This window comes from Barbus barbus (genome assembly GCF_936440315.1).
Source record: "Barbus barbus genome assembly, chromosome: 26".
NCBI classification, from domain to species: Eukaryota; Metazoa; Chordata; class Actinopteri; order Cypriniformes; family Cyprinidae; genus Barbus; species Barbus barbus.
Window position 1 is genome coordinate 29,372,728 of NC_136754.1, and position 23,795 is coordinate 29,396,522.

Sequence of the window (23,795 nt, forward strand, 5' to 3'; positions counted from 1 at the left end):
ATAATCATTAGGTCTGGAATGTCCCCATAAAACACTTTTATGGTACCTAAAACCCAGGAATGGTGCAAACTAAACTGAAACTTACCTGGATAGCCAGCTAATCCGGCTTCAACTTGCCTACTTAAATAAAGGTTAAATTAAATTAAATGACATTGTGGGGACATTTTTTTGGTCCTTATAAGGAAAACAGCAGATAAATCATACCAATGAAGGTTTTGGAAAATCTAAGAATGTACCCCCGGACCTCACTAAATTTCAAAGCCTGGCTACGGCCATGCCTTGAGGTGTTCATTCAGGTAAGAGCGTTGGAGTGATATCTGAGGAGGGTGTAGGGTCCATGGACAGCTGGTTGGAAGGTTTGAGAGAGAATGAGACGAGATTACTAAGGGCAGTGGCTGTAGGAGCTGTAAAGAACAGCTTATTAGCAGAAAAAGTGCATGATATTCATAGCATCTGTTGATTGTAGAGAAAGGTGAATTTACACGTGTTGGAAATGAGCAAACCTGTTTGGATGCAGAGTAACCGCAAGTCCAGACACCTTCTCTTCGTCACTGTTTAGCTCCAGATCATCCAGCAAAAAATATATACTTGCACTATTTTACCACTGATCTGTATTGAAATACTGAGGTCAGTAAAGTGCATGCATGATTTAGGTTTTGAAACTAAATGTAGGTTTACTGAGTTAATGTTTTCACATGACCCGTCTTGACACATTTTGCATTGTGTCAGCTCAAACAGTGACATGTAGATGGAGTAAGAAATAAACAGAAGAGCAGTATCAGTGATTCAGTGACAAAAGATTCATGCTGCATTTTACATAGCACACATTAATACAATTTTCTCATGTTTATTTTTAATGCAACATCCAGATTATAGAATACAAATCTAGTAGGCTATACTGAACTCACTGTGTTCATTGGGGCACTGTTCACAGGGGCAGTCGTGACCTAATGGATAGAGAGTCGGACTTGTAACCCGAAGGTTGTGGGTTCGAGGCTCAGGTCCGGCAGGGATTGTAGGTGGGGGGAGTGAATAACAAGCACTCTCTCCACCCTCAATACCACGACTGAGGTGAGACCCTTGAGCAAGACACTGAACCCCCAACTGCTCCCCGGGCGCCGCAGCATTGGCTGCCCACTGCTCCGGGTGTGTGTTCACTACTGAGTGTACACTTGGATGGGTTAAATGCAGAGCACAAATTCTGAGTATGGGTCACCATACTTGGCCACACACCACTTCCCTTACTTCCTCATTGCTGTTTGACTTGCTTGCCATTTTGAGACTCAAGCAGTATGTGTCAGGCTGTGTGGCGGGAAGGACGCAGGAGACTTGGGGTAAGTACTTTTTTCTTTGTTTTAATAAATCAATAGTCAAACAGGAAATACAACGTCAACGGACGAGTGAACGGACAAAGACTCAGGGAGATCTCAGGACTTATAAACACATAGAACGTAAGCAAGGAGAACTGAAACAGGTGCTAGGAATAATCAAATCAACTTAACTAGAACAGGAAAATAACCATATGTGACCCTGGAGCACAAAAGCAGTCTTAAGTCGCTGAGCTACAAAAGCTGTCACTCGGGTGGTACCCTTTAAAAAGGTAATATGAACCATTATAATGCACTTGAGGTTCTAATATTTACCTTTAATGAGTTAATATATGCATTAATATTTAGGGGTAAATTCAGAGGTACCGCCAGTGACAACTTGTGTACGTTTTTACTGAGTGCTGGATTCAAACACAAGAGGGCAAGCAGAGCATCACATACTGCGCTCATCACTGAAAAATAAAAGACCCCCAAAACGTAATTTTGTTAGAATTTTCAAAAATACTATTAACAACAGTTCAAGTAAAAAATAAAACAATAAAAACAAAAAATAATTTATTGGATTCAAGCACCAGTGGATACACCAATGGTTTCAAATGTAAGTGTTTATGCCTGTGTGTGTGTGTGTGTGTGTGTGTGTATGTGTATACATGTTTATATATCCTGGCTGGGCCTTAAACCTGAATACACACAGACACATGGGGACTCGTGTCACGTGGGGAACTAAATTGTGGTCCCCATGGATACGAAAAGCTTATAAATCATACAGAATGAGTGTTTTTGAGAAAGTAAAAATGCAGAAAGTTTTCTGTAAGGGTAGGTTTAGGTGTAGGGTGATAGAAAATATAGTTTGTTCAGTATAAAAACCATTATGCCTATGGAGAGTCCCTACAAGAATAGCTGACCAGACTGTGTGTGTGTGTTTATATTTAAAATATAATATATATACATATACAGAAACTGACTCATAATCACTGCTTTTGCCATCCGTGCCAAAGTCTCTCAAATTGAAAAGCCTGTTTGAAGTGTTTCGTAGTTATTGGTCACATATTGCCTGTCAACTTAAATACATCTGGAGGTGTAATTGCATCCATGTCGGTGATAAATCTGTGTAATTGCTATCCAAGAATAAATGCAGATGTTAGTTTTGTCTTAGCTTCTTAAGACTATGATATGATGATTCATATTTTCAAAGTAAAAACTTACAGGCTAGTAAATTATTTAAAATCAAGATGGAATGGAAAAACACTTGAATGACATCGTTCTTTATTTATTATGTTCTGCTGAGGAAGCATTACATCGATGCTGTTGTTTTGATCTGACAGTATATCTTGATATGACAGTATAACCATACCTCAGTGATACAATACAATAAGCTGAAAGTCTTCTTTAAACATTATTTTCAATTGAGACAACGTTTAAGAAGACACTCCACCACTGCTTCGGGGAAAATGCAATTCATCATCTATACAGTGTCTGTTTACAGCATATAAGCTACCCATTTTTTTGGTTTATTCTGGACAAATTAGATGTATTCCCATCATGCATGGCATTGGTAAATGTGTTTAAACAAATAAATGGAGTTTAAATGTGAACTGAAGGATATTTACAGTAGACTATTGGTTCACCAAAAACAGCTCATCAACAGCAGTAATAAAAAAAGTCCAATCTGGGTCATTTCGATCCATATAAAAATTCTGAAGATCAAAATCTTCACAAACATTCTGATGCCATTTTTACAGATCATTATATTTACATTTACATTTATTCACGTAACAGATGCTTTTATCCCAAAAAAAAAAAAGAAACAAAAAAAAAAACTTCACACTTAAACCAAATAGCAAAAATATGTGCAGTGCCACAATGCCAAATATGTAAACCAGAGAAGCACACAGCTAAGAAGCAATGTAAATGCAAAACAGAACAGAGATAATAAGAATTTATTTATAGTTATTGAATCAGAATCAGAATCAGAATGAGCTTTATTGGCCAAGTATGTTTACACATACAAGGAATTTGTTGTAGTGACAGAAGCTCCACAGTGCAACAGAAAGACAGTAACAGGACAGGACACAGGTAATAAAAACAAAATAACAAGAAATAGCCAATAACCAATGTACAAAGCAGCAAAAAAAAAAATAATACACAATATATAATATAGGCGACTATGTATGTACAGGAAAGCGCTCATACAGGAGGTGTGCGTCATGGCTCAGAGGGTTTTTGTTGAAGGCTCAAAAATCATTCCACCATTTAATGTCACTTACTAGAAATGACTGTGGGAGTGTAAATTTTCTAATAAGTGACATTAAATCTGGTCATACAGTTCACTGAGCCCAGAGAGCCTGTTAGACGGTCCAGAATCAGTCCAGAATGCAAGCGTCAAGAGTCTGGAATTTGTCAAGGGAAGCTATAGATATCCAATGGAGAGAAACCACTGCTGAGGCTTAATTGTGAGGAAGGGCTTGAATATAATCCTTATAGGTCAAGAGCAAGTGGAGGTGGATTCGCAGATGTGGGATGAAGTCGATTATGACTTTACAAGACTGCTTACTAGGGATGCACCAATGTATCGGCCAATAATCGGTATCAGTAATCAAAACTCTTCTGCTGTCAGTCCTCTGTCGAGTGTGTCATGTGTTCACGCCTCTTGTGTCCATATTTGCTTTGTTTCCTGTCCTTGTGATGTGATTATTAGTAATTCTTGTCCAGCTGTGTTCGTCTCATTATCTATGATTATCCTGTGTATTTATAGTCCTGTTCAGTTTGAGTTCGTCTGGTCTACTCGTTACTCCCCGGTGTTCCTGTCTGGGTCTGCTTTGCCTTGTCTTGCCCTGCCTTATTTGTAGTAAAGACTGTTATTTTGAGTTACATCCTCATCTGCGTGTTCCTCGTTCCTCCCTGCTGTGTGCATCGTGACATCTGCGCTATCAGAAATCCAATAAAAACAGTCATGATCCGGACTAATTATATGCTGTCAAAAGAACAACAAAAGAGCACAGAAAAACCTGTCGGCCTGCAAATGCCTCTAATGTAGACTGTAGGGCTGTCGATTAAAAAAAACACAATCCTATTTTTTTTTAAATAGTGTTGTCAACGCTAGTTCTATTTGACCCTATAATCACCCTTAGTTCAAGCCGGGGTTGCCATGTCCATGGTTTCTCCCTTCACCAAATATTATTTGTAGCATCTCTCATCCAATAATCACAAAAAGCTTTGTTACTTCTCATAAGAAATACAGTCTTAGCTCTCAAATAATGTCTATTACTGTATCGCAAAATTCAAACAATAAATCCAGTTTTTGCTTCAGTTAAAGCAGCAGTCTCTTCCATGTTAATTCAAGTTACAGCACAAAATAAACATGAATGAACATCAGAAGATAAAGTTCAACTTACTGAAATGTATCAGGTCTATGTAATCGCTCAATCAGCATTTCAACCACAGAAAGATGCTTACAAAACAGCTTGTGAACAATCTGCATTCATGGCCATAGCCAGGGTTTGAAAATTAGTGAGGTCTGGGGTGGGGTTAAGCTAATCTTACATCTACAAATACAGCTCATTATATACACCAAACACTTTAAAAGAGACAGAGATGTAGATGTTTGTGAAAGATGTTTTCTCTGTTTTGGAGGGATGAACAAATTAAATTATACCATAGTTATTGTGTAAAAATTTGTGAATATTTTACTACAGGTTAGGGGTGGATAATTTTATCAGCTATTTATTAATCATGCAACAATATACTACTATACTTTAATACTATATTGAATGAAATGGACTTCTTCATGGCTAGTGTTTGCATATAGTTCATTTAATTCTGTAACTTGATAACGACAGATAATATCATGATATTTTTTGTGTTTGCCTTACCGAATGTGCTATCCTGTCAGCAATAACCTGTCCGTGGGCTTTTTTGATTACTGTCAGTTGAACTGTCAATGATGCAGTGTTGCCAGATATTGCTATAAAAATGAATAAAAACAAAAAATAATAATAATAAACCAAAATTATTTAAAATCCTTTGCAAATAAGATAAAGATATCGCTGACCCTAAACTGAAACGTCCCACTTTATTAACTTTCTAAAGTGTCAAATTAAGAGTAAAAGAAAATTCTCTGAAGCCTTGTTCGCTCCGGCAGCATCTGGCAAAGATCATTTCATACCGCGGACACTAAACATTCTCGCAAACTGTCTAAACTGAATTATACATGCAGACACTCATATGAGGACTTTTAATGAGCAAACTAGTCATTCAGAGAACAAATGTTATTTTTGAATGTGCTGCATTTACCACAATTCGTTAGTTAGCGATAAAAAACAGAGGGAGCCTATTTATTGATATTTATATATGTATATATACAAACATTTAAGTTTTTATTTGATTATATCTGAAAATAAACAGCAGTTGAATAAAACAGTTAAGGCTTTGTTTTAAATTTTAACATCTTATATTATAGCAGTGTGCCAAATGATAGGGTTCCATGCCCAGTATTAGCTGCGAGAGATTTTTAGAGTTAGAAATATGTCAGACTACTGAAGTAAAGTCGGCAGCAACTTCCAGTTCACCTGGACTTTAAGAAAACCAGGGCATGGGTATCGGCAGATGTTATTCTGAATAATCGGTTATCGGCTGATAAATGTAGTATCGGTGCATCCCGAGTGCTTACAGACTCTGAGGAACCCTCATATCCAACGGAGCATAAACTTCCGTCTCTCTGGCCGCTCCTGCCATCACCCTTCTGGCTGGATACACCGCCCGTCTAACCTCGTGAACCTCAGTGGACTGCATTATTTCAGGGTTAACCATTTGGGTGGATGGATGGAGTGCCTGTTTAACCCTTTGAGCCTCCATGGACTGCATTATTTCAGTGTTAACCATCTGGGTGGATGGATGGAGTGCCTGTTTAACCCCTTGAGCCTCCATGGACTGCATTATTTCAGTGTTAACCATCTGCATCGCTCCTTGAGTTTGCAAAGACCCTTTTGGAGGCTGCTTCTCAACAAGAACCACACTCTGGTAGTGCTGCGTTTCATGTTTGGCAGAAGCACCAGAGCTCTTCTCCTCTATAAACCGGTTCTCCTGAAGGCCTAGGACTGGGCCGGACGTCACCAGCAGAGTAGGCTGGGCTTCCATCACATAAACGGGGGTGGTCGGGGAATAGTACAGCGTAGGCTGCTGGACTAACAGGGTTTGGTCAGGAACCACTACTTTATCTTGGACATAGACTCCTGTTGAAGACATACTGCTGGTCTGCTGCGCTCCTGCGGTGTGAATGACGGCGGACGAACTTGCTTTCTGCTGAGACTGTAAATGACTAGCTGTCCCTAGTATGGTGACATCTTTGTGTGTGGCGGACAGGACCGGTTTGGAGGTCACAGGGACAGTCGTGCTGATTTCAGCCTCTATTGTAGAACCACTACAGATCTCAGCCAGAGTCTTGAACTTCAGATCAAGGTCATCAAGAAAAGAAAAGTCATTGTCTTCGTGTAAGAGACCGCAGATATCTTCAAATGAGCCCTTGTATGATTCCTGACCCTCGTAGTCGTAGATCTTTAGACTGTCTCCCTTGTCTTGCTTCTTAGCCACATGAATTGCTCTCTGTAGTAACACAGGAAATTATGTTGCATTTATTGATTTAGAAACCCTTGACCCATTCATATACACCAGTGACCCAAAAATACATAAAAAATATATTTTTAAAAAATATTTCTAACCGTACATACTGTATTACATAATTTTCTATTTGTGTTTTACTGGTTTTTTTTTGTTTGTTTTTTTAAGTTTAAACGTCAAGTTTAAACATATCATTCTGGTCTTTAATCTTCATAATGCATTCAAAATCTGTCTATTTTCACATTACGTTTCCGTTTGGACCTGAAGAATTGTTATAAATGGGTTATAAAATAGTCATAGTATTTTCCAATGAAAACCATATTGTACCTGATTAGCAACTTGTAATTAATGAGTGAATGTGGAAAAAAAAATCTGTTTTGAATGTTACCATGTTATTACTGCATTTACCTATATATATTATATAAACAGTATTACTGTGGATTAGAATTAATACAATTGAATTAAATTCCTTTGAATTTATAACTCATGATTGCTCAAAACATTCAAAAATAAATAAATAAATATTAGACTGAAAAGTATTCAAACAAAATAAATTAATTTTACTTCCATAAACTTTTACTTTCAGATGACAGAATTGTTCATGCTACAATGGTTCATCAATTGGCATAAATATTCATATACATATGCATGTGTACATATTTAAAATTCAGTTCCAAAAGTGTGTGAGATATGGGGAAAAACATATTTTACACTAATATAACTTCATACATAATTTTACAAAAAAAAAGATTTGACACCTAATGGTGCTCCATACATACCTGGGTCCAACATTACCTGCATATGAAACATGTAGCTTTTGTGTGTGTGTGTGTGTGTGTTGGAATGGTTATATATTTTAAGAGATAACTGTCAAAAAGTTTTGGTCGCTTACTAAAAGTTATGTATGATTTAGAAATATTTTTAATAATCCAGGTCAAAATGAACTTAAATGCATTATGAGAGTTAAAGCGTTCTGTTCTAGTGCTTTTTTATGGCATGGTATCCAAAAGCATGTTATGTGCACCTGGTATTTGGAGTCTTCCATATGCATTTTGCAATATTAATATTAATACACAGTCGATTCATTTATTTTGATTAATGATCGATTAATTGTTAGTTTGCATTTAGCTATGAAGACTTGTGCTGTGTGAAACTGATACTTACTTGAGAATAGTAGTTGCCTAAGAAAGCCTCAGACAGTGCAAGCCCATCAAATGTATAGTCTTCAAATCTGCCACGTTCTTCTATTCTTTGTCCATACCTGTACCGCCCGTCAATCTGACTCCTGTGGTGATGAAATGCACTGTCATGCTGGTTGTAGAACGAGGTCCAGTGTGAGCCTTCTGCTCCAACTCCACCATCCTTTACTCCACCCCACACCTGAGCTCCTCCTACAGCGCCCACATTACTGCGCTTGTTGTCCTCCAGCTCCTTTGTCATCTGTAAAAGAGCCATATCCTGGGGGACAGAGTACAGCATGTTTTTATGTCTGCAGGGCCATAGACTAATGCTCAGTCAAGTGCAAAATACATGTAATCATCTTTGGAAAGTAAATAATTTTAGCAAATTACTTCAACTTGAAAAGCAACTGCAACACGATACATTAAAATTCAGCAGTAAGAATGATAGTTTGACCAATACAGATTTAAACAACATGATAGAAATGAAAGACAATAAAACTACTACTATCTACCAAAAAAATCAAGACTTTAGACCATCAGAACCAAAAAGCACATTAGTGATATGTTTTTCCAGAACAGCATCTAGGGCCTGTTTCATAAAGCAATTTTACCAAATAAGCCAAGCTTATTTCAGTTAGTCTGACTTATTTTGAACCAAATCAACTGACAATAAGTCAGACTAATTGAAATAAGCTTGGTTTATTTGGTAAACTTGTTTTAAGAAACAGGCCCCTGGTCACACATGTGCAAGAATCCTTACATAAAGCCACCACAATGGAAGAAAATCTGAACATCAACAGAACGTCTGTGGAGGTAACCGAAGAAAACTCATGCTTCTTGAGCACCTTTTTATCCCCCAAAAGATTTACATCACCAACAGAAACTGTGTTTTGATTATAAAGTCTCTGAACACAGACATTTGTGACCCTGGACCAGTCTTAAGTCGCTGGGGTATATTTGTAGCAATAGCCAAAAATACATTGTATGGGTCAAAATTATCCACTTTTCTTTTATGCCAAAAATCATTAGGATATTAAGTAAAGATCATGTTCCATGAAGATATTTTGTAAATTTCTTACTGTAAATATATGAAAAGTTAATTTTTGATTAGTAATATGCAGACAAATATTGTCCTATCCTAACAAACCATACATCAATGGAAAGCTCATTTATTCAGCTTTCAGATCCAGGGTCACATTTGGTTAATTGTCCTTGCGATGAACCTCAACATTGCAGCTGAAAAATACCTATAGAAATTTGCTTTAAATATTTGAATAAAGACTATTTGCATAAATTTGTCTGAGTGCCATTTAATTAAAAAATATATATGTGTCAAAGACGAGACGTGTATTGAATTACATTTTATACAAAAGTGATTTTATATACATAGAAAACATTAAATTCAAGTAATGTTTCAGGGTCCCACTTTATATTAGGTGGCCTTGACTACTATATACTTACATTTAAATTAATAATTTGGTACAATGCACTTATTGTGTACATAAATGTTTTTACATTGTACTTATATTGTTAAAAATACCTATATGTAGGTACATCTGTCATTAATTTCTGTAATTACATTTATAATTACACTGTTGACCCATCCCTTACACCTTAACCCACTCTTAAACCGACCCATACCACCAAACCTGTCCCTAACCTCACCCGTATCCCACCTCAATAACAGCAAAAGTGTTTTACAATACAATATGAACACAATAAATACATTGTACTTATTTTTTGTTGCAAGTACATAGTAGTTAAGGCCACCTAATATAAAGTCTGACCTGTTTCAGTAATGTTTCAAATAACTTTAAAATAAAATGCATATACATACATAACAAGTGATTGTACTAAATGTTATGGTATTTTAAATTATTAAAACATCTTGCTGATAAATGGGTAAATGTGGTTTGAAGGACAGTGACAAAGATTAATGGAAAAAAGACTGATGCGGGAAAAAAATTAAAGCAGCATTAACCTTTAATAGTTTTGATACTTAAAAACTCATTTTTGTCTTGGTCCCATAAATAAATACACAGCCTATAGGCAGGTGTGTAATAATAGTTGTAGCAGTTTGTGTGCTTGACAGTGTAGTTTTCTGCAGCACTCTTTACTCGTCTAACACAAAAACACACAAGAAATGTAAACATAATATAATAAATAATAAATGAGTGTAATAATTATGTCACGAATCCGGTCTGTGGCCTTCTGCCCGATAGCCACCAGAGGTAGCCTCTCCATCATATTGACTCTCACACCACGCAGCACACTGAACTACAATTCCCATCATCCATTGCACTGACGACACATATACAGCTGATTGCACTAATCACGCTCACACCTGCGAACTATCACACAATCACACACTCTACTTAAACCATGGACTTCCGTATGCTGTTCACCCTTCTGTGTTTTGTAAGTCTAAGTTTAGTTTGTTTTGTTTATAGTCTTGTTTCCTGTTTTCTGCCCGTGTTTCCTGGGTTAACCCTTTGCTTTGGACTCTGTTTGTACCCCTCTGGACTACTGCTCGTGTACCTGGATTATCTCTCTGCCTTGCCCCTTTGGACTCTGTTTGTATAATTAAAAGTTTGCACATGGATCCGCACGTCTCACGTCTTGTTCACATCATTACAAAATAATAAACAACAACAGTTAAAAGGGTCCAAGTTTAGAATTTGCCAAAACTGAAAATACAAATGCTGCTGATTCTGTCTGTTAAATATAAACAGAGTTAAAACGTTTCAAAATTTTCAGTAACATTTGAAATATTTGATATTTTCCATGTGTCCTCAGAATGCTTGTGTTGTTTTGATGCTGTACTGACAAGATACAGGCTAATTAGTCGTTATGGGCCACGTCCAAAAACAAACTGATAAAGATTTAAATGCATCCAAATTCCTTAGAAAATATTTTGCCAGAGGCATTTCTAGATGATACACACCAAAATACATGTAGATCAGAAAAAGGATGACAATCATGTTCTGGCATAAATGGAAATTAGCATTTGATTTGGGAGAACTGAAGTATTCAGAGGAAAAAATTATTTCTATTCTACCCTGTACAGTTCAAAAGAATTGTAAAACTTTAAATTAGCCTTTTATAGTGCTAACGTGCCCAATTATCACAAAATTTGGTACACAGCCTACACTCTAAGAAATGCTGGGTTAAATACAACCCAGCGCTGGGTAAAATATGGTCAAACCCAGCTATTGGTTTGTTTTGACCCAGCGGTTGGGTTACTATCAAGAAGGTTGTGTTAAACATTTAACCAACCGCTGGGTCAAAACAAACCAATAGCTGGGTTTGTCCATATTTGACCCAGCGCTGGGTTGTATTTAACCCAGCATTTCTTAGAGTGTAATGTACACATTCTAGGTATCCACCATAATGACCAGCTATTAAAAATTCAAAAGTTTAGGCACTTTAGCTACTAAACTTTAGCTTCTAGACTGCTGCTCTTCAAAAACACTCTAAGAACACAATAGGCAAAGCTAAAAGAAGAAAGAAAGGGCCTCTGGAAGATGTGACATATAACATAATATCAGATTCTGAACTTCCAAATCTGTTAAATTCTGCCTTGTACTGTAGTGTCACATACCTTGTCCTCCCCCTGTCCTTCAGTGTTATATGCGATGAGATGCTCTTTAGTATCAAACTGTATGACCTTGAAATCTCCCGCAACTCCTCCTCCACAAAGACAGAAGAGCAGCAGAAGCAGCAACACTGCAAACACAGTCAACATTCATTCAGCATAAACACCTTCCACAACCGCACACGATTCATATAAAGCCATGCAACAGCAGTCAACAGTAATTCAAACATACTAACATGCTTTACTTGTAATATGTAAACTGTATCGATATGTATATTTAGATTTCAAAATCCATAATCCTTACATGGAGGACCAGATCTAATCAGTATTTTGAGCTTATTACTCAAAGCAATGTCTGCATAATGAAGATAATACTATACAGTATATATTTCTCTGGGGAAAAAATAAATATTTTAAATACATGTTGTAAACAATTAAGTTATTTTTTTTTTTTTTTACTGGGTTTCAACCTTCATATACCAGAATGCATTTCAAAATTTATTTCAGGGGCAAGAAAATACATTTTTAATCTTACAGCAGAATACATTTGGGCTGAAATTAGATTTTTAATGATTCATTACTGTTAATTCATTTTTTTTTATAAAATTCTTCAAATGTGTTACACTGTATGTTCACACGTTATAGAAATTTTTTTTTTTTTCTTCAAATGTGAAATATATTTCCTTGTTTGGAAATATATTGAGGGCAAAATACATTTTAAATGCTTTTAAAGAAAATAAGCTTAAGTCGCTGGGGTATATTTGTAGCAATAGCCAAAAATACACTGTAAAATTATAGATTTTTCTTTTATGCCAAAAATCATTAGGATATTAAGTAAAGATCATGTTCCATGAAGATATTTAGTAAATTTCCTACCATAAATATATTAAAACTTAATTTTTGATCAGTAATATGCATTGCTAAGAACTTAATTTGAACAACTTTAAAGGAGATTTTCTCAATATTTAGATTTTTTTGCACCCTCAGATTCCAGATTTTCAAATAGTTGTATCTCCGACAAATATTGTCCTATCATAACAAACCATACATCAATGGAAAGATTATTTATTCAGCTGTCAGATGATGTATAAATCTCAATTTAAAAAAAAATTTACCCTTAATACTGGTTTTGTGCTCCAGGGTCACATATTTCAATAAATATATTTTCAAAAATATACAAAATGGCCAAAAATATATTGGTGAAAAATACATTCATGCAAATATATTTAAAATTATATTTTATAAAAAAAAATGTTTGTTTTTTTTGTTAGTTTTTTTTACAATTTTTTTGAAAATGTATTTTACAGTAAAATATATATTTATAATATACAATATAAATGCAACACTTTTGTTTTTGCCCCCATTTTTCATGAGCTGAACTCAAAGATCTAAGACTTTTTCTATGTACACAAAAGGCCTATTTCTCTCAAATATTGTTCACAGATCTGTGTAAATCTGTGTTAGTGAGCACTTCTCCTTTGCCGAGATAATCCATCCTGACTCGAATTGAGGGGGGGTGGCATCCCCCTGGTCGAAAAAAAAATTACTAAAAGCATCCCCTCTGTAAAACCACCATCCCCCTCACCATCCACTTTGGATTATTAATTTTGTGTATTACGTAAAACTTACCATGCACATGAAATGTTAAAAATTCTCTACTTATGATCATTTACGAACTAATTAATGGCGATTGGCCAATCAGAACTTGGTACTATAACAAGCTGCGCACAAGTGGAAGCAATTTCTTTATTTTTCACGCAAAATGGTTCAAGCGCAACTTTTGAAGTTTTTGAAGACAACAAGGTATGATTTTTCCTTGATTAGAATTTAAAGACATTCTCCTGACATAATGTATGTGTGACTGTGAGGGACTGAGAGACGATAGGAGAGCTGACATTATCCAACTTTTAAAAAAAAAAAAACGCGTCTTGAGAGTCCAAAAAGCATTCACTGCACGATGAAGCCCATTAGAATTCAGTTAGAATGCCCTTATAATTCCAGCAATGAAACAATGTATGTATGTATGAGTTTTTAAGTTTTTATATTCATTGCACAAGCAATATACTTTTCTGTATATCACCACATGTGCGTGAGGCCGCGAGCACAAATGTGCTATTAGTTTTATACAACAGTGCATACCAACACGGTGTTTCATTCCATGAATGAATCAGTTTTTGAACGAATCGAGTGAGCCAGTGATTCAACGATCCATTCAGATGGTCTGTGTCCCAATATGCATACTATACTATGCATCCTAAATTTTATGTGATATTAGTAATTTTCAATACTATTTAGGGCGGAAGGTATGCACATTGGGACGCAGGGATGGTCTCACTTGTTTTGTTTCTATTGAATCAGCCGTTTTGAACAGATCATTTGATTTGAGTGATTCAGAAAGTCATTTATTAAAACAGGGACTTGCTGCCACCCACTGGTGGTTTTATTGTCATATTTATTTATCCATGATGGACATAAATCAGCCAAGGTGTCAGTACAAAAACTAATTCAGCAAAATATTTTTTAATTATCAATATTAAAATTCCTCTATTTCAGGCCCCAGAAGGAAAAAAAAAACTTATAAATAATAGTTCATTTAAATTGGCTGTTTTTTTTTCATGAAATAGAAACCTTTTTAAAAATTAGACACATTTTGTAATCATTGTGTAAATTTAACCAGTTACACTACTTTAAAGTATTGAAAAAGCATTTTAAGAACACACATTTGACTTTTTAATGCAAGCATTTCTATTTTGGTAAACAGCACATCCTGACAGAAAGAGAGCTTCGGTGTTTGCACTCACACAGGAGCAGCAGCAGTCCCAGCAGCATTAGAAGAACACCAGATGCTCCAAACGTGGAGGAGATCTTTTTGGGCAGGCAAACTTTAGCTGCGTCACACGTGCAGACGTCTATCTGAAGCTCCTGACCAGCGCAGATCTTCCCCTGCTGGTCCCACACGTCCACAAACACACGGTACATGCCAGGCCACAGTGTCCTCTGAGACCTAAATATCGCCGTAGTGCCTGAAAATACGATTTTAAAGATGACATAAGACTGACACATGATGAATGACCTGTTTTCAAGACATAAATCCAATCCTAAAATCGAATAGAACAATTTTTTTTTTTGACTCAACTTGCTGTAGTAACTAATTGCACAGCCTCATTAACGTTGCCATCTTAAGCCCTATTTAAGGGGTAATGTGATAATTACCAGAGCTTCTCCAGGATTGTAATACTGTCTAAAACTGTGCATTCATGTGCTCAAAGATTAGTGTATTTCACTTTCAATAAAACATCCTGAAAAAAATAACCCCAGGCTGGTAAACAATCTAAGTGGTTGATGTTCAGCCTGTCAGACCTTTAATATCTCTGTGTCTCAACTGCTCCGATTGTTTGGAGCAGAAGTTTGTAAAAAAAAGACACCAGAAAATCAAATGGGGTATAAAAATATAGTAAAGCATTAAAACGTGAATATGTTTTAAGCAAAATGCATAAAAAGTGCATTCTTATGCACTGGATGCTGAATCCAGTTACTTATTCACTAGTCTAACATGTTTCTAAACATGTATGTTACGGAAAATGCACAAAAATACTATTTTCAACTTTTACATGAAGAATATATTTTCCAAAACATATTTTACTCTAAAACTGTGAGGAAATCAAAAAGCTGTTTTCCAAATTTGAGGTTGATATCTCAAAAAATTAACTTTCAGTATGATTTTGTTTGGACAAATTAAGTAAAAAAAGGGGTTAATTGTGCATGCAAGTCATGTCGAAAAGATCAAATTTATGAACTGAACACATGAACGCCACCACAAAATTGTGAGAAAACATGTCAGACACAATTTGTTGAAAATAATTATTTTGTTGTTGCTGTTATTGTTTGGGGCAGAAGTTGGTAAAAGAAAAGACACCAGAAAATGAAATGGGGTATAAAAATATAGAAAAGCATTAAAACATGAGTATGTTATCAGCAAAATGCATTAAAAGGGCATTCTTATGCTATGCTAATTTCTCTATATTTGTCACGAATCTGGTCCATGCTCTTCCGGACAATCACCACCAGATGTCACTCACTCACCACATTGACTCTCACACCACACTTCTCTGGACTGCAATACCCACAATCCATTGCACTGACGACACGCAGCTGATTACACTGATCACACAGCTGAATTCACTGATCACCCCATCACACACACTATTTAACCTGGGACTTGCTCTAGCTCAGGGCCGAGTATTGTTAGCGGTTATCACTCACCAAGCGATAGCAACTTTACAGAGCCATAGTCATTGTCACAGTCTTAGTCTTGCCTTGTGTTCCTGCCGTGTCTGACCCTGCCCTTGTTTACTGGATTTATCCTTTGCCTCTGCCGTTTGGACTCTGTTCGCTCCCCGTTTGGACTATTGCTCCCATTTCTGGATTATCTCTCTGCCTTGCCCCTTTGGATACTGTTCGCTGATCGTCGACCCTCGCTTGTTCCACGGATTGCTCTGTCTTGCCCTTGCCATACCTGTTTGCCGATGTCTGACCCTGCCTGTTTCTGACCATGTTTTATAATAAAGCCTTGCACATGGATCCGCACGTCTCACGTCTCGTCAGCCCCGTAACAGAATACTCGGCCACACAAGGATCCAGCGGCTTTTCAAGAGGACATTGGCCAGGTATGGACTCTGCACGACTGTTATTAACCCTCGAGCAGGGCACGCGACCGCTCGAGGATTATATTCAGGAGTACTTAGACCTCGCCTATTTTTCTGATTTGCCGGACTTTGCACTCATAGACTTTTTTTGTGAGGGCATTAATCAGCCGCTCAAGTCTCAGTTAATCCGCGAGGGTCCCCGTTCATCTCTCAGTAAATTTATGGACTATGCTTTGCTGTGTGTGGGCTCTCCGTTCACTGTGGGTGTCGCGGAGGAACGCAGCACCTCACTCACTCACAAAATGGCGGCAGCAACAGCACCCCTTCACGTCATGCCTGCCAAGCCAGAGTCTGCTCCCGTCATGCCTGTCAAGCCAGAGTCCGCTCGCGTCGTCGCTGTCAAGCCAGAGTCCGCTCGCGTCGTCGCTGTCAAGCCAGAGTCCGCTCGCATCGTCGCTGTCAAGCCAGAGTCCGCTCGCGTCGTCGCTGTCAAGCCAGAGTCCGCTCGCGTCGTCGCTGTCAAGCCAGAGTCCGCTCGCGTCTCCGCTGCCAAGCCAGAGTCCGCTCGCGTCTCCGCTGCCAAGCCAGAGTCCGCTCGCGTCTCCGCTGCCAAGCCAGAGTCCGCTCGCGTCTCCGCTGCCAAGCCAGAGTCCGCTCGCGTCTCCGCTGCCAAGCCAGAGTCCGCTCGCGTCTCCGCTGCCAAGCCAGAGTCCGCTCGCGTCTCCGCTGCCAAGCCAGAGTCCGCTCGCGTCTCCGCTGCCAAGCCAGAGTCCGCTCGCGTCTCCGCTGCCAAGCCAGAGTCCGCTCGCGTCTCCGCTGCCAAGCCAGAGTCCGCTCGCGTCTCCGCTGCCAAGCCAGAGTCCGCTCGCGTCTCAGTGCTCCAGCCAGAGTCACAGCACGTCTCAGTGCTCCAACCAGAGTCACAGCACGCCTCCACCGAACTGCCAGAGGCTGTTACCACAGATTCAAGGTCAGTCCTTCGAGTTCTGATATCCAGTGTGATGGACCCACCACTGATGTCGGTGCGAGTAGCTGGCATTCCCAGGGCCTCAACCTTGGCTGTTACAGAGACTGTTCCCCTGACCTCAGTGCTTCCCGTTATGGCGGTTGCCATTTTGAGTGTGTGGGCTGCACACTGTGCTCCTGAGGCCTCTCCTGTCCACGAGTCTGCTCCTGAGGCCTCTCCTGTCCACGAGTCTGCTCCTGAGGCCTCTTCAGTCCACGAGTCTGCCCCAGAACCTCCAGAGGAGGCGGCGTCCACTGCAGAACCACCAGAGGTGGCAGCTTCCGCTGCAGAACCTCCCGAGGTGGTGGCGCCCACTCATGAACTCGCTGTTTGCCCTGTCACGGCCACGGAGGCCATCCCTGAACTCGCTGTTTGCCCTGTCACGGCCACGGAGGCCGTCCCTGAACTCGCTGTTTGCCCTGTCACGGCCACGGAGGCCGTTCCTGTACTCACTGTCTGCCCTGTCACGGCCACGGAGGCCGTTCCTGACCTCATGGTCTGCCCTGTCACGGCCATGGAGGCCGTTCCCGAACTCCCTGTTTACCCTGTCACGGCCATGGAGGCCGTTCCTGAACTCACTGTCTGCCCTGTCACGGCCATGGAGGCCGTTCCTGAGCTCACGCCCTGTCCTGTCACGGCTAAAGAGGCCGTCTGTGAACTCACGCCCTGTCCTGTCACGGCCAAAGAGGCCGTCTGTGAGCTCTCGCCCTGTCCTGTCACGGCTAAAGAGGCCGTCTGTGAGCTCTCGCCCTGTCCTGTCACGGCTAAAGAGGCCGTCTGTGAGCTCTCGCCCTGTCCTGTCACGGCTAAAGAGGCCGTCTGTGAGCTCTCGCCCTGTCCTGTCACGGCTAAAGATGCCGTCTGTGAGCTCACGCCTTGTCCTGTCACGGCTATAAACGCAGTCTATGAATCCTCGTCCTGCCCTGCCACGCCCCCTGAGATCATGAATGCTCTCCCTGTATTGTCTGTCTCTGCTCTCCCTGTGTTGTCTGTCTCCGTTTCCCCCAGATCTCAGACTCTGCCCTGGTTTCCTGCCCAGTCTGCTTCCTGGCGAGGGTCTTATGCTCAGGTCTGGTGGTCCTCTGCCCCGCCATGGTGGTCTTCTGCTCGGGTCTGGTGGTCGTCTGCTCCGCCGTGGTGGTCTTCTACTCTGGTCTGGTGGTCATCTACTCCGCCCTGGTGGGCTCCTGGTCCGTCTGCTCCGCCCTGGTGGGCTCTTGCTCTGTCCTGGTCTCCGGTTCCGCCGGGGTGTCCTGCTCTGCCGGTTCTGCCTCAGTCCCCAGTCTTCCCACTTCCTCACGGACCTGGCCCTCCGTCCCTCCCCCTGTTCCGCCTCCGCTCCACCGCCCTCCTGGATTATTTGGAAGCGTCTGGAAACCGCTCCTTGGGGGGGGGGCTATGTCACGAATCTGGTCCATGCTCTTCCGGACAATCACCACCAGATGTCACTCACTCACCACATTGACTCTCACACCACACTTCTCTGGACTGCAATACCCACAATCCATTGCACTGACGACACGCAGCTGATTACACTGATCACACAGCTGAATTCACTGATCACCCCATCACACACACTATTTAACCTGGGACTTGCTCTAGCTCAGGGCCGAGTATTGTTAGCGGTTATCACTCACCAAGCGATAGCAACTTTACAGAGCCATAGTCATTGTCACAGTCTTAGTCTTGCCTTGTGTTCCTGCCGTGTCTGACCCTGCCCTTGTTTACTGGATTTATCCTTTGCCTCTGCCGTTTGGACTCTGTTCGCTCCCCGTTTGGACTATTGCTCCCATTTCTGGATTATCTCTCTGCCTTGCCCCTTTGGATACTGTTCGCTGATCGTCGACCCTCGCTTGTTCCACGGATTGCTCTGTCTTGCCCTTGCCATACCTGTTTGCCGATGTCTGACCCTGCCTGTTTCTGACCATGTTTTATAATAAAGCCTTGCACATGGATCCGCACGTCTCACGTCTCGTCAGCCCCGTAACAATATTACCTTTGTTTCTGTAACTAGGAATTACACAAGCTTCAGTCTGGATACAGCCCTTACAAAGACCTGAGATGACCGAACATCTGAGAAGAGATGATGACAAACCCCACAAGACCTAAGATTATGCCAACCCTCAAACAACATACAAAACTACCAAATTTTGCATAGCATGACATTAACTAACTGCTTGATTTTTATTGTACATTTCTGCCATATGGACACCACTGATAAGTGTTACTTACTGATGCTTTCTATTACACCTAAATGCAATGCTTACGTGACACTTCCTTCATGCATCAGTATCTACAGCATTATTCTCCTGAAGAGATTATGAAGTGGTGTGTCTCGGTTAACAAACTCAATTCTGTAGCAAAATCCTAGTCCATTTTTCACTGTACCGTATTTTTATGGATCCTTGAGCTTCAAATATGGGACAAAACAGATATATGAGCCAAGCATGAATGCCAGTTATGCTTATTTCAAGTCTGTATTTCTCAGTCATTCTCTAATATATGCCATGACATATTATCACATCCCCATGAGTTCATATATCTTGGCTGAAACAGTCTATGACGTTTCCACAAGTTAATATGATGTGGCCACAAGAAGTTACAATTAATTACCGTTGAGAGACTCGATGCTCCATGACTCCTTTGTGCTTATGGTGTTCACTTTGAAACCAAAGGGTGCTCCATTGGGGAACTGATCTTTGTCCACAGCCGTGACATAAACCACCTGATCCTCATAGCACAGCGTTTGAGACTGACGGGTCAGCACAGGACAGTGGTCATTAAAGTCCTTTACTTGAATGGCAATGGTTCCTGTTGCAGTTTTAGCTGGGACATCTATAACAGAAATTGCAGCACATAAAACTATAATAGTTTGAAACTCTTTTATAAATGCTTTTAATAATAACCGTTGCAATTATAACTGATTTACATACATGTCATCAGTGCAGGGTAGATTAAGTCTGTTACTGATTACAAATTACATGATAAAAACTGTAGTTAGTAACATAATTTGGACTACACAAATGTAGTCTAACTATTTTTAGATATAACATATTGATTAAAAACAACAACAAAAAACATGACATTGCATGGCCAAAGTCTTCCAGGTCTGAAATATTTTTGTCCAGACTTTCAATATCAATAATTAGTGAAGTTATAATGAAGACAAAGTACTTCACAGCTATGCACTGGCAGTGTTTAGTAACTTATTAATAAATATTAGTGTATATAAGAGGTAGGTTCATTTAGAAAGTAAAATTTAAAAGAGAAAAAAGAACTGGGGTGAAACAGTAAATTATGAATAATTGTGTGAATAATATTTAATCATATAATCCATAAAAAGTAATTGGAATCTGATTACAAGCATTTTAAATGTAATATAATTTAATTACAAGTACTTAATTTTGGAATCTGATTACATGATCCAGATTACGTAATCAGTTACTACCAGCACTGCATATCATAAAATGTAGTATCAGCACAGGCTCACTCACCATTAGTGATGCAGATTATATGAGCATAATATGTGCCATTGATCAGAAACTTGGACTCATAATCTGGTATTTTATTGAGTCTTATATCAGCCGTCCTCTCATCTATAATCAGCCAGTTGTCAATGTCTCGTCCTTTTGCATACCTAAAATGAATTAAACAAATAGTTTTATTTCAACATCTGAACAAAACCACATTCTTGAGTATGTTTGTACAATGTCTGTAGTCTCACCTCACGTTATTAGCTATTAGTAGCGTGTCGCTGTCTATTGCTGAGTAAGTGGTTATGACTTTACTTAAAGTAGTGCTTGTGCTTTCTTCAGAGATGGTGATGACTTTGACGGCGGGTTTGAAGCGAGGGCCCTCAGGCTGGTTGACCACACTGATGTGGACGGTGTACGTCTTGCTCTCTGTTACGACGACTGAAGAGTGATACTGTGCCTTGTTAGCGACAGACACCTGCAGCTTGATTTCCTTCAGCTCTTCATAGTCCAGCTCCTGTAAAAGCAAACAAAGGGTGAGAAGCAGGAAACGGGGGATGCAGGAATGCAGGAGACTTCCTGCTGGAAGTTTGACGTATCAAACACACATTTATTCCTGTTCCTTGAGGTCCACTTATAAAGAATTTTACATCAAAAGTAATCATCATTTAGAAATAAAGGGTCATTTTCTACCCTGTTTTTGAATCTTTGTTTTGAACACTATTTAAAAGGGCATGTTACTTTTAATCCTTAAAGTAGTCATATCACCTTTCTCTTTGGAGTGTTACAAGCTGTTCGTGCATAGATAAGATCCCTGAAGTTGCAAAGACTAAAGTCTCAAAACCAAAAAGCAAATGTAAGACTCTGCAATGAAAGAAGGCGGTACTATTATTCTGGCTGTAGTATTGTTGCTGCCGCCAGCGCCATGCTCTGGAGACGCTGTGTTTCATTGTGAAAGTGAAAGTGCTTTGTTTGGGCTTCCAAAAGAGGACACAACTAGAAGAGATCAGTGGTTAAGTTGTATTTACAACACTGTTCCAGAACAGTTCAACCCAAATATTAGAGTGTGTGCAGCGCATTTAACGGAGGACTATTTCCTGAACCTAGGAGAGTAACGTTAGCCTACAATGCTGGCTTGCACAAAGGCTGTTTCTATAAAATGGGGTAATTCCAACTTTGCAAGGACAGTTTTGCTACTGACTATTCAAACGAGAGTTTTGAGCAGTGTAGAGTAGTGCTTGTTGTTGGTCGTTTCTCCGATCACAAATGCAGACATGGTAATGTTTACGCGGCTTGATGCAACACGATGCATAAAAAGACAGTATAAGTCATTATAATCAGTAATTATGTCCACACTATATGCAACAAATACCTTGTTAATAATAAGTTTTATTGTTTTTGTGTCGTCGCGCCGGGACACGGCATCACAATTCAGTAAGGGGCCTCGCTTCTCAGAAAGATGAGCTTTGTATCTATGCGTTTCAGAAAGGCAGGGCATAGAGGAGCAACAATAATGTACAGTATGTAGAAAATAATGTGTTTTTTTAACCTTAAACCGCATAAACACATTGCATTACACCAATACACAAAATAATGTTCTTTTTAGCAACGTCATATGACCCCTTTAAATATAAACGCCCACTGCAATGATTGGGTAACATGTTTGCTTATGTAATAATAAAACTATTGAAACATGATTAAGATTACAGTTTCTCAGATCAATTAATTATGATATAATACTTTCAAAAAATGCAACACGTTTAGGGCCAGATTTACTAACAGCTTGCGCCAGCGCAAACCGTCTTTTGTTGTTAAAATAGTACTGTCAGGATTTAGGCTACTAAAGACGTGCAGTGAAGAATTAGTGCTGAAAAGATGTGGACACAGTTATTTTTGCACCTGACTTTATTGAATATGCATTTGTAAGAGTTTCCCTTTCAGACACAAAATTTATAGGAAAAGATTATTAAAACGAATCAAGCAAAGCGATTTACTAACATTTGCGCTTGTGTAATTACTGGTATTTGTCATTATATAATGCCCCAAAAAACTGTCTTAAACTGTTTTGTGCTTGAAATGGCTGCATTTGTTGTTTCTAGCAGGAAGCAGAGAACAGAGAGCGTGTGGAAGAAGGAAGAGGAATTTTCCCACATGTATTAACGGAGCACATTATCCAAATCAAAACATATCCTTACGCTAATTTGCACTGTGCTTTGTAAATTGCGTTAGTCATTATTGAAATTGTCACGGTGCACACACGAGGGAGGACACAGGAACACGCATACGAGGATGTAACTTTAAATCATAGTCTTTACTAACAACATCAAGACATGGCAGGACAAGGCAAGGCTGACACAGACAGGAACACCGGGGAGTAACGAGTAGACCAGACGAAATGGCACAACACAGACAGGACTATAAATACACAGGTAAATTAACGGACACAGCTAGGCACGAATAAACTAATGATTACATCAGACAAGGACAGGAAACAAACCAAATAAGGGCACAAGAGGCAGGAAACAAACCAAATATGGGCATAGAAACACAGGGCACACGTGGAAACAAGACACACACAACAGAGGACTGACAGAAATAAGATGATGCATCTGTGTTCTTTAATTTTCGTGTTGTCAGTAAATCACCGGCAGATAATTACACGCCCATCGGCGCTGTTTTGGAATTGCACTCTCAGGCTAAATTACCCTGTTTAGTAAATCTGGCCATTAGTGTTGGACCAGGTATGGAGTACCATTAGGTATCAAAATACTTTTTGTAAAATTATCTAAAGTTATATTATTTAGTAAAGTTATATTAGTGTCAAAACCTTTGTAAAAAAGCCGCTTCCGCATATCTCACACACTTTTCAATTCAATTTAATTCAAGTTTTTGTGTATAGCGCTTTTCACGATACAAATAGTTGCAAAACAGCTTTTACAGAAAATGTTAT

General features: G+C 39.4%; 1 protein-coding gene across 1 annotated transcript in view; it reads right to left on the bottom strand.

Moving 5' to 3' along the window:
- Positions 1–5,993: 5,993 nt before the first annotated feature.
- LOC306846520 (desmoglein-2-like protein) overlaps positions 5,994–23,795 on the bottom strand; it is a gene marked incomplete at its 3' end in the record, with an annotated part of 36,915 nt that continues 19,113 nt past the window's right edge. The window contains exons 8-14 of the mRNA XM_079379953.1: positions 21,097–21,362; positions 20,867–21,009; positions 19,986–20,207; positions 14,522–14,743; positions 11,727–11,851; positions 8,109–8,402; positions 5,994–6,929 (exon numbers count right to left, since the gene is read on the bottom strand). Coding sequence (XP_079236079.1) covers positions 5,994–6,929; positions 8,109–8,402; positions 11,727–11,851; positions 14,522–14,743; positions 19,986–20,207; positions 20,867–21,009; positions 21,097–21,362 — 2,208 coding nt within the window. The remainder of the gene's footprint in view (positions 6,930–8,108; positions 8,403–11,726; positions 11,852–14,521; positions 14,744–19,985; positions 20,208–20,866; positions 21,010–21,096; positions 21,363–23,795) is intronic.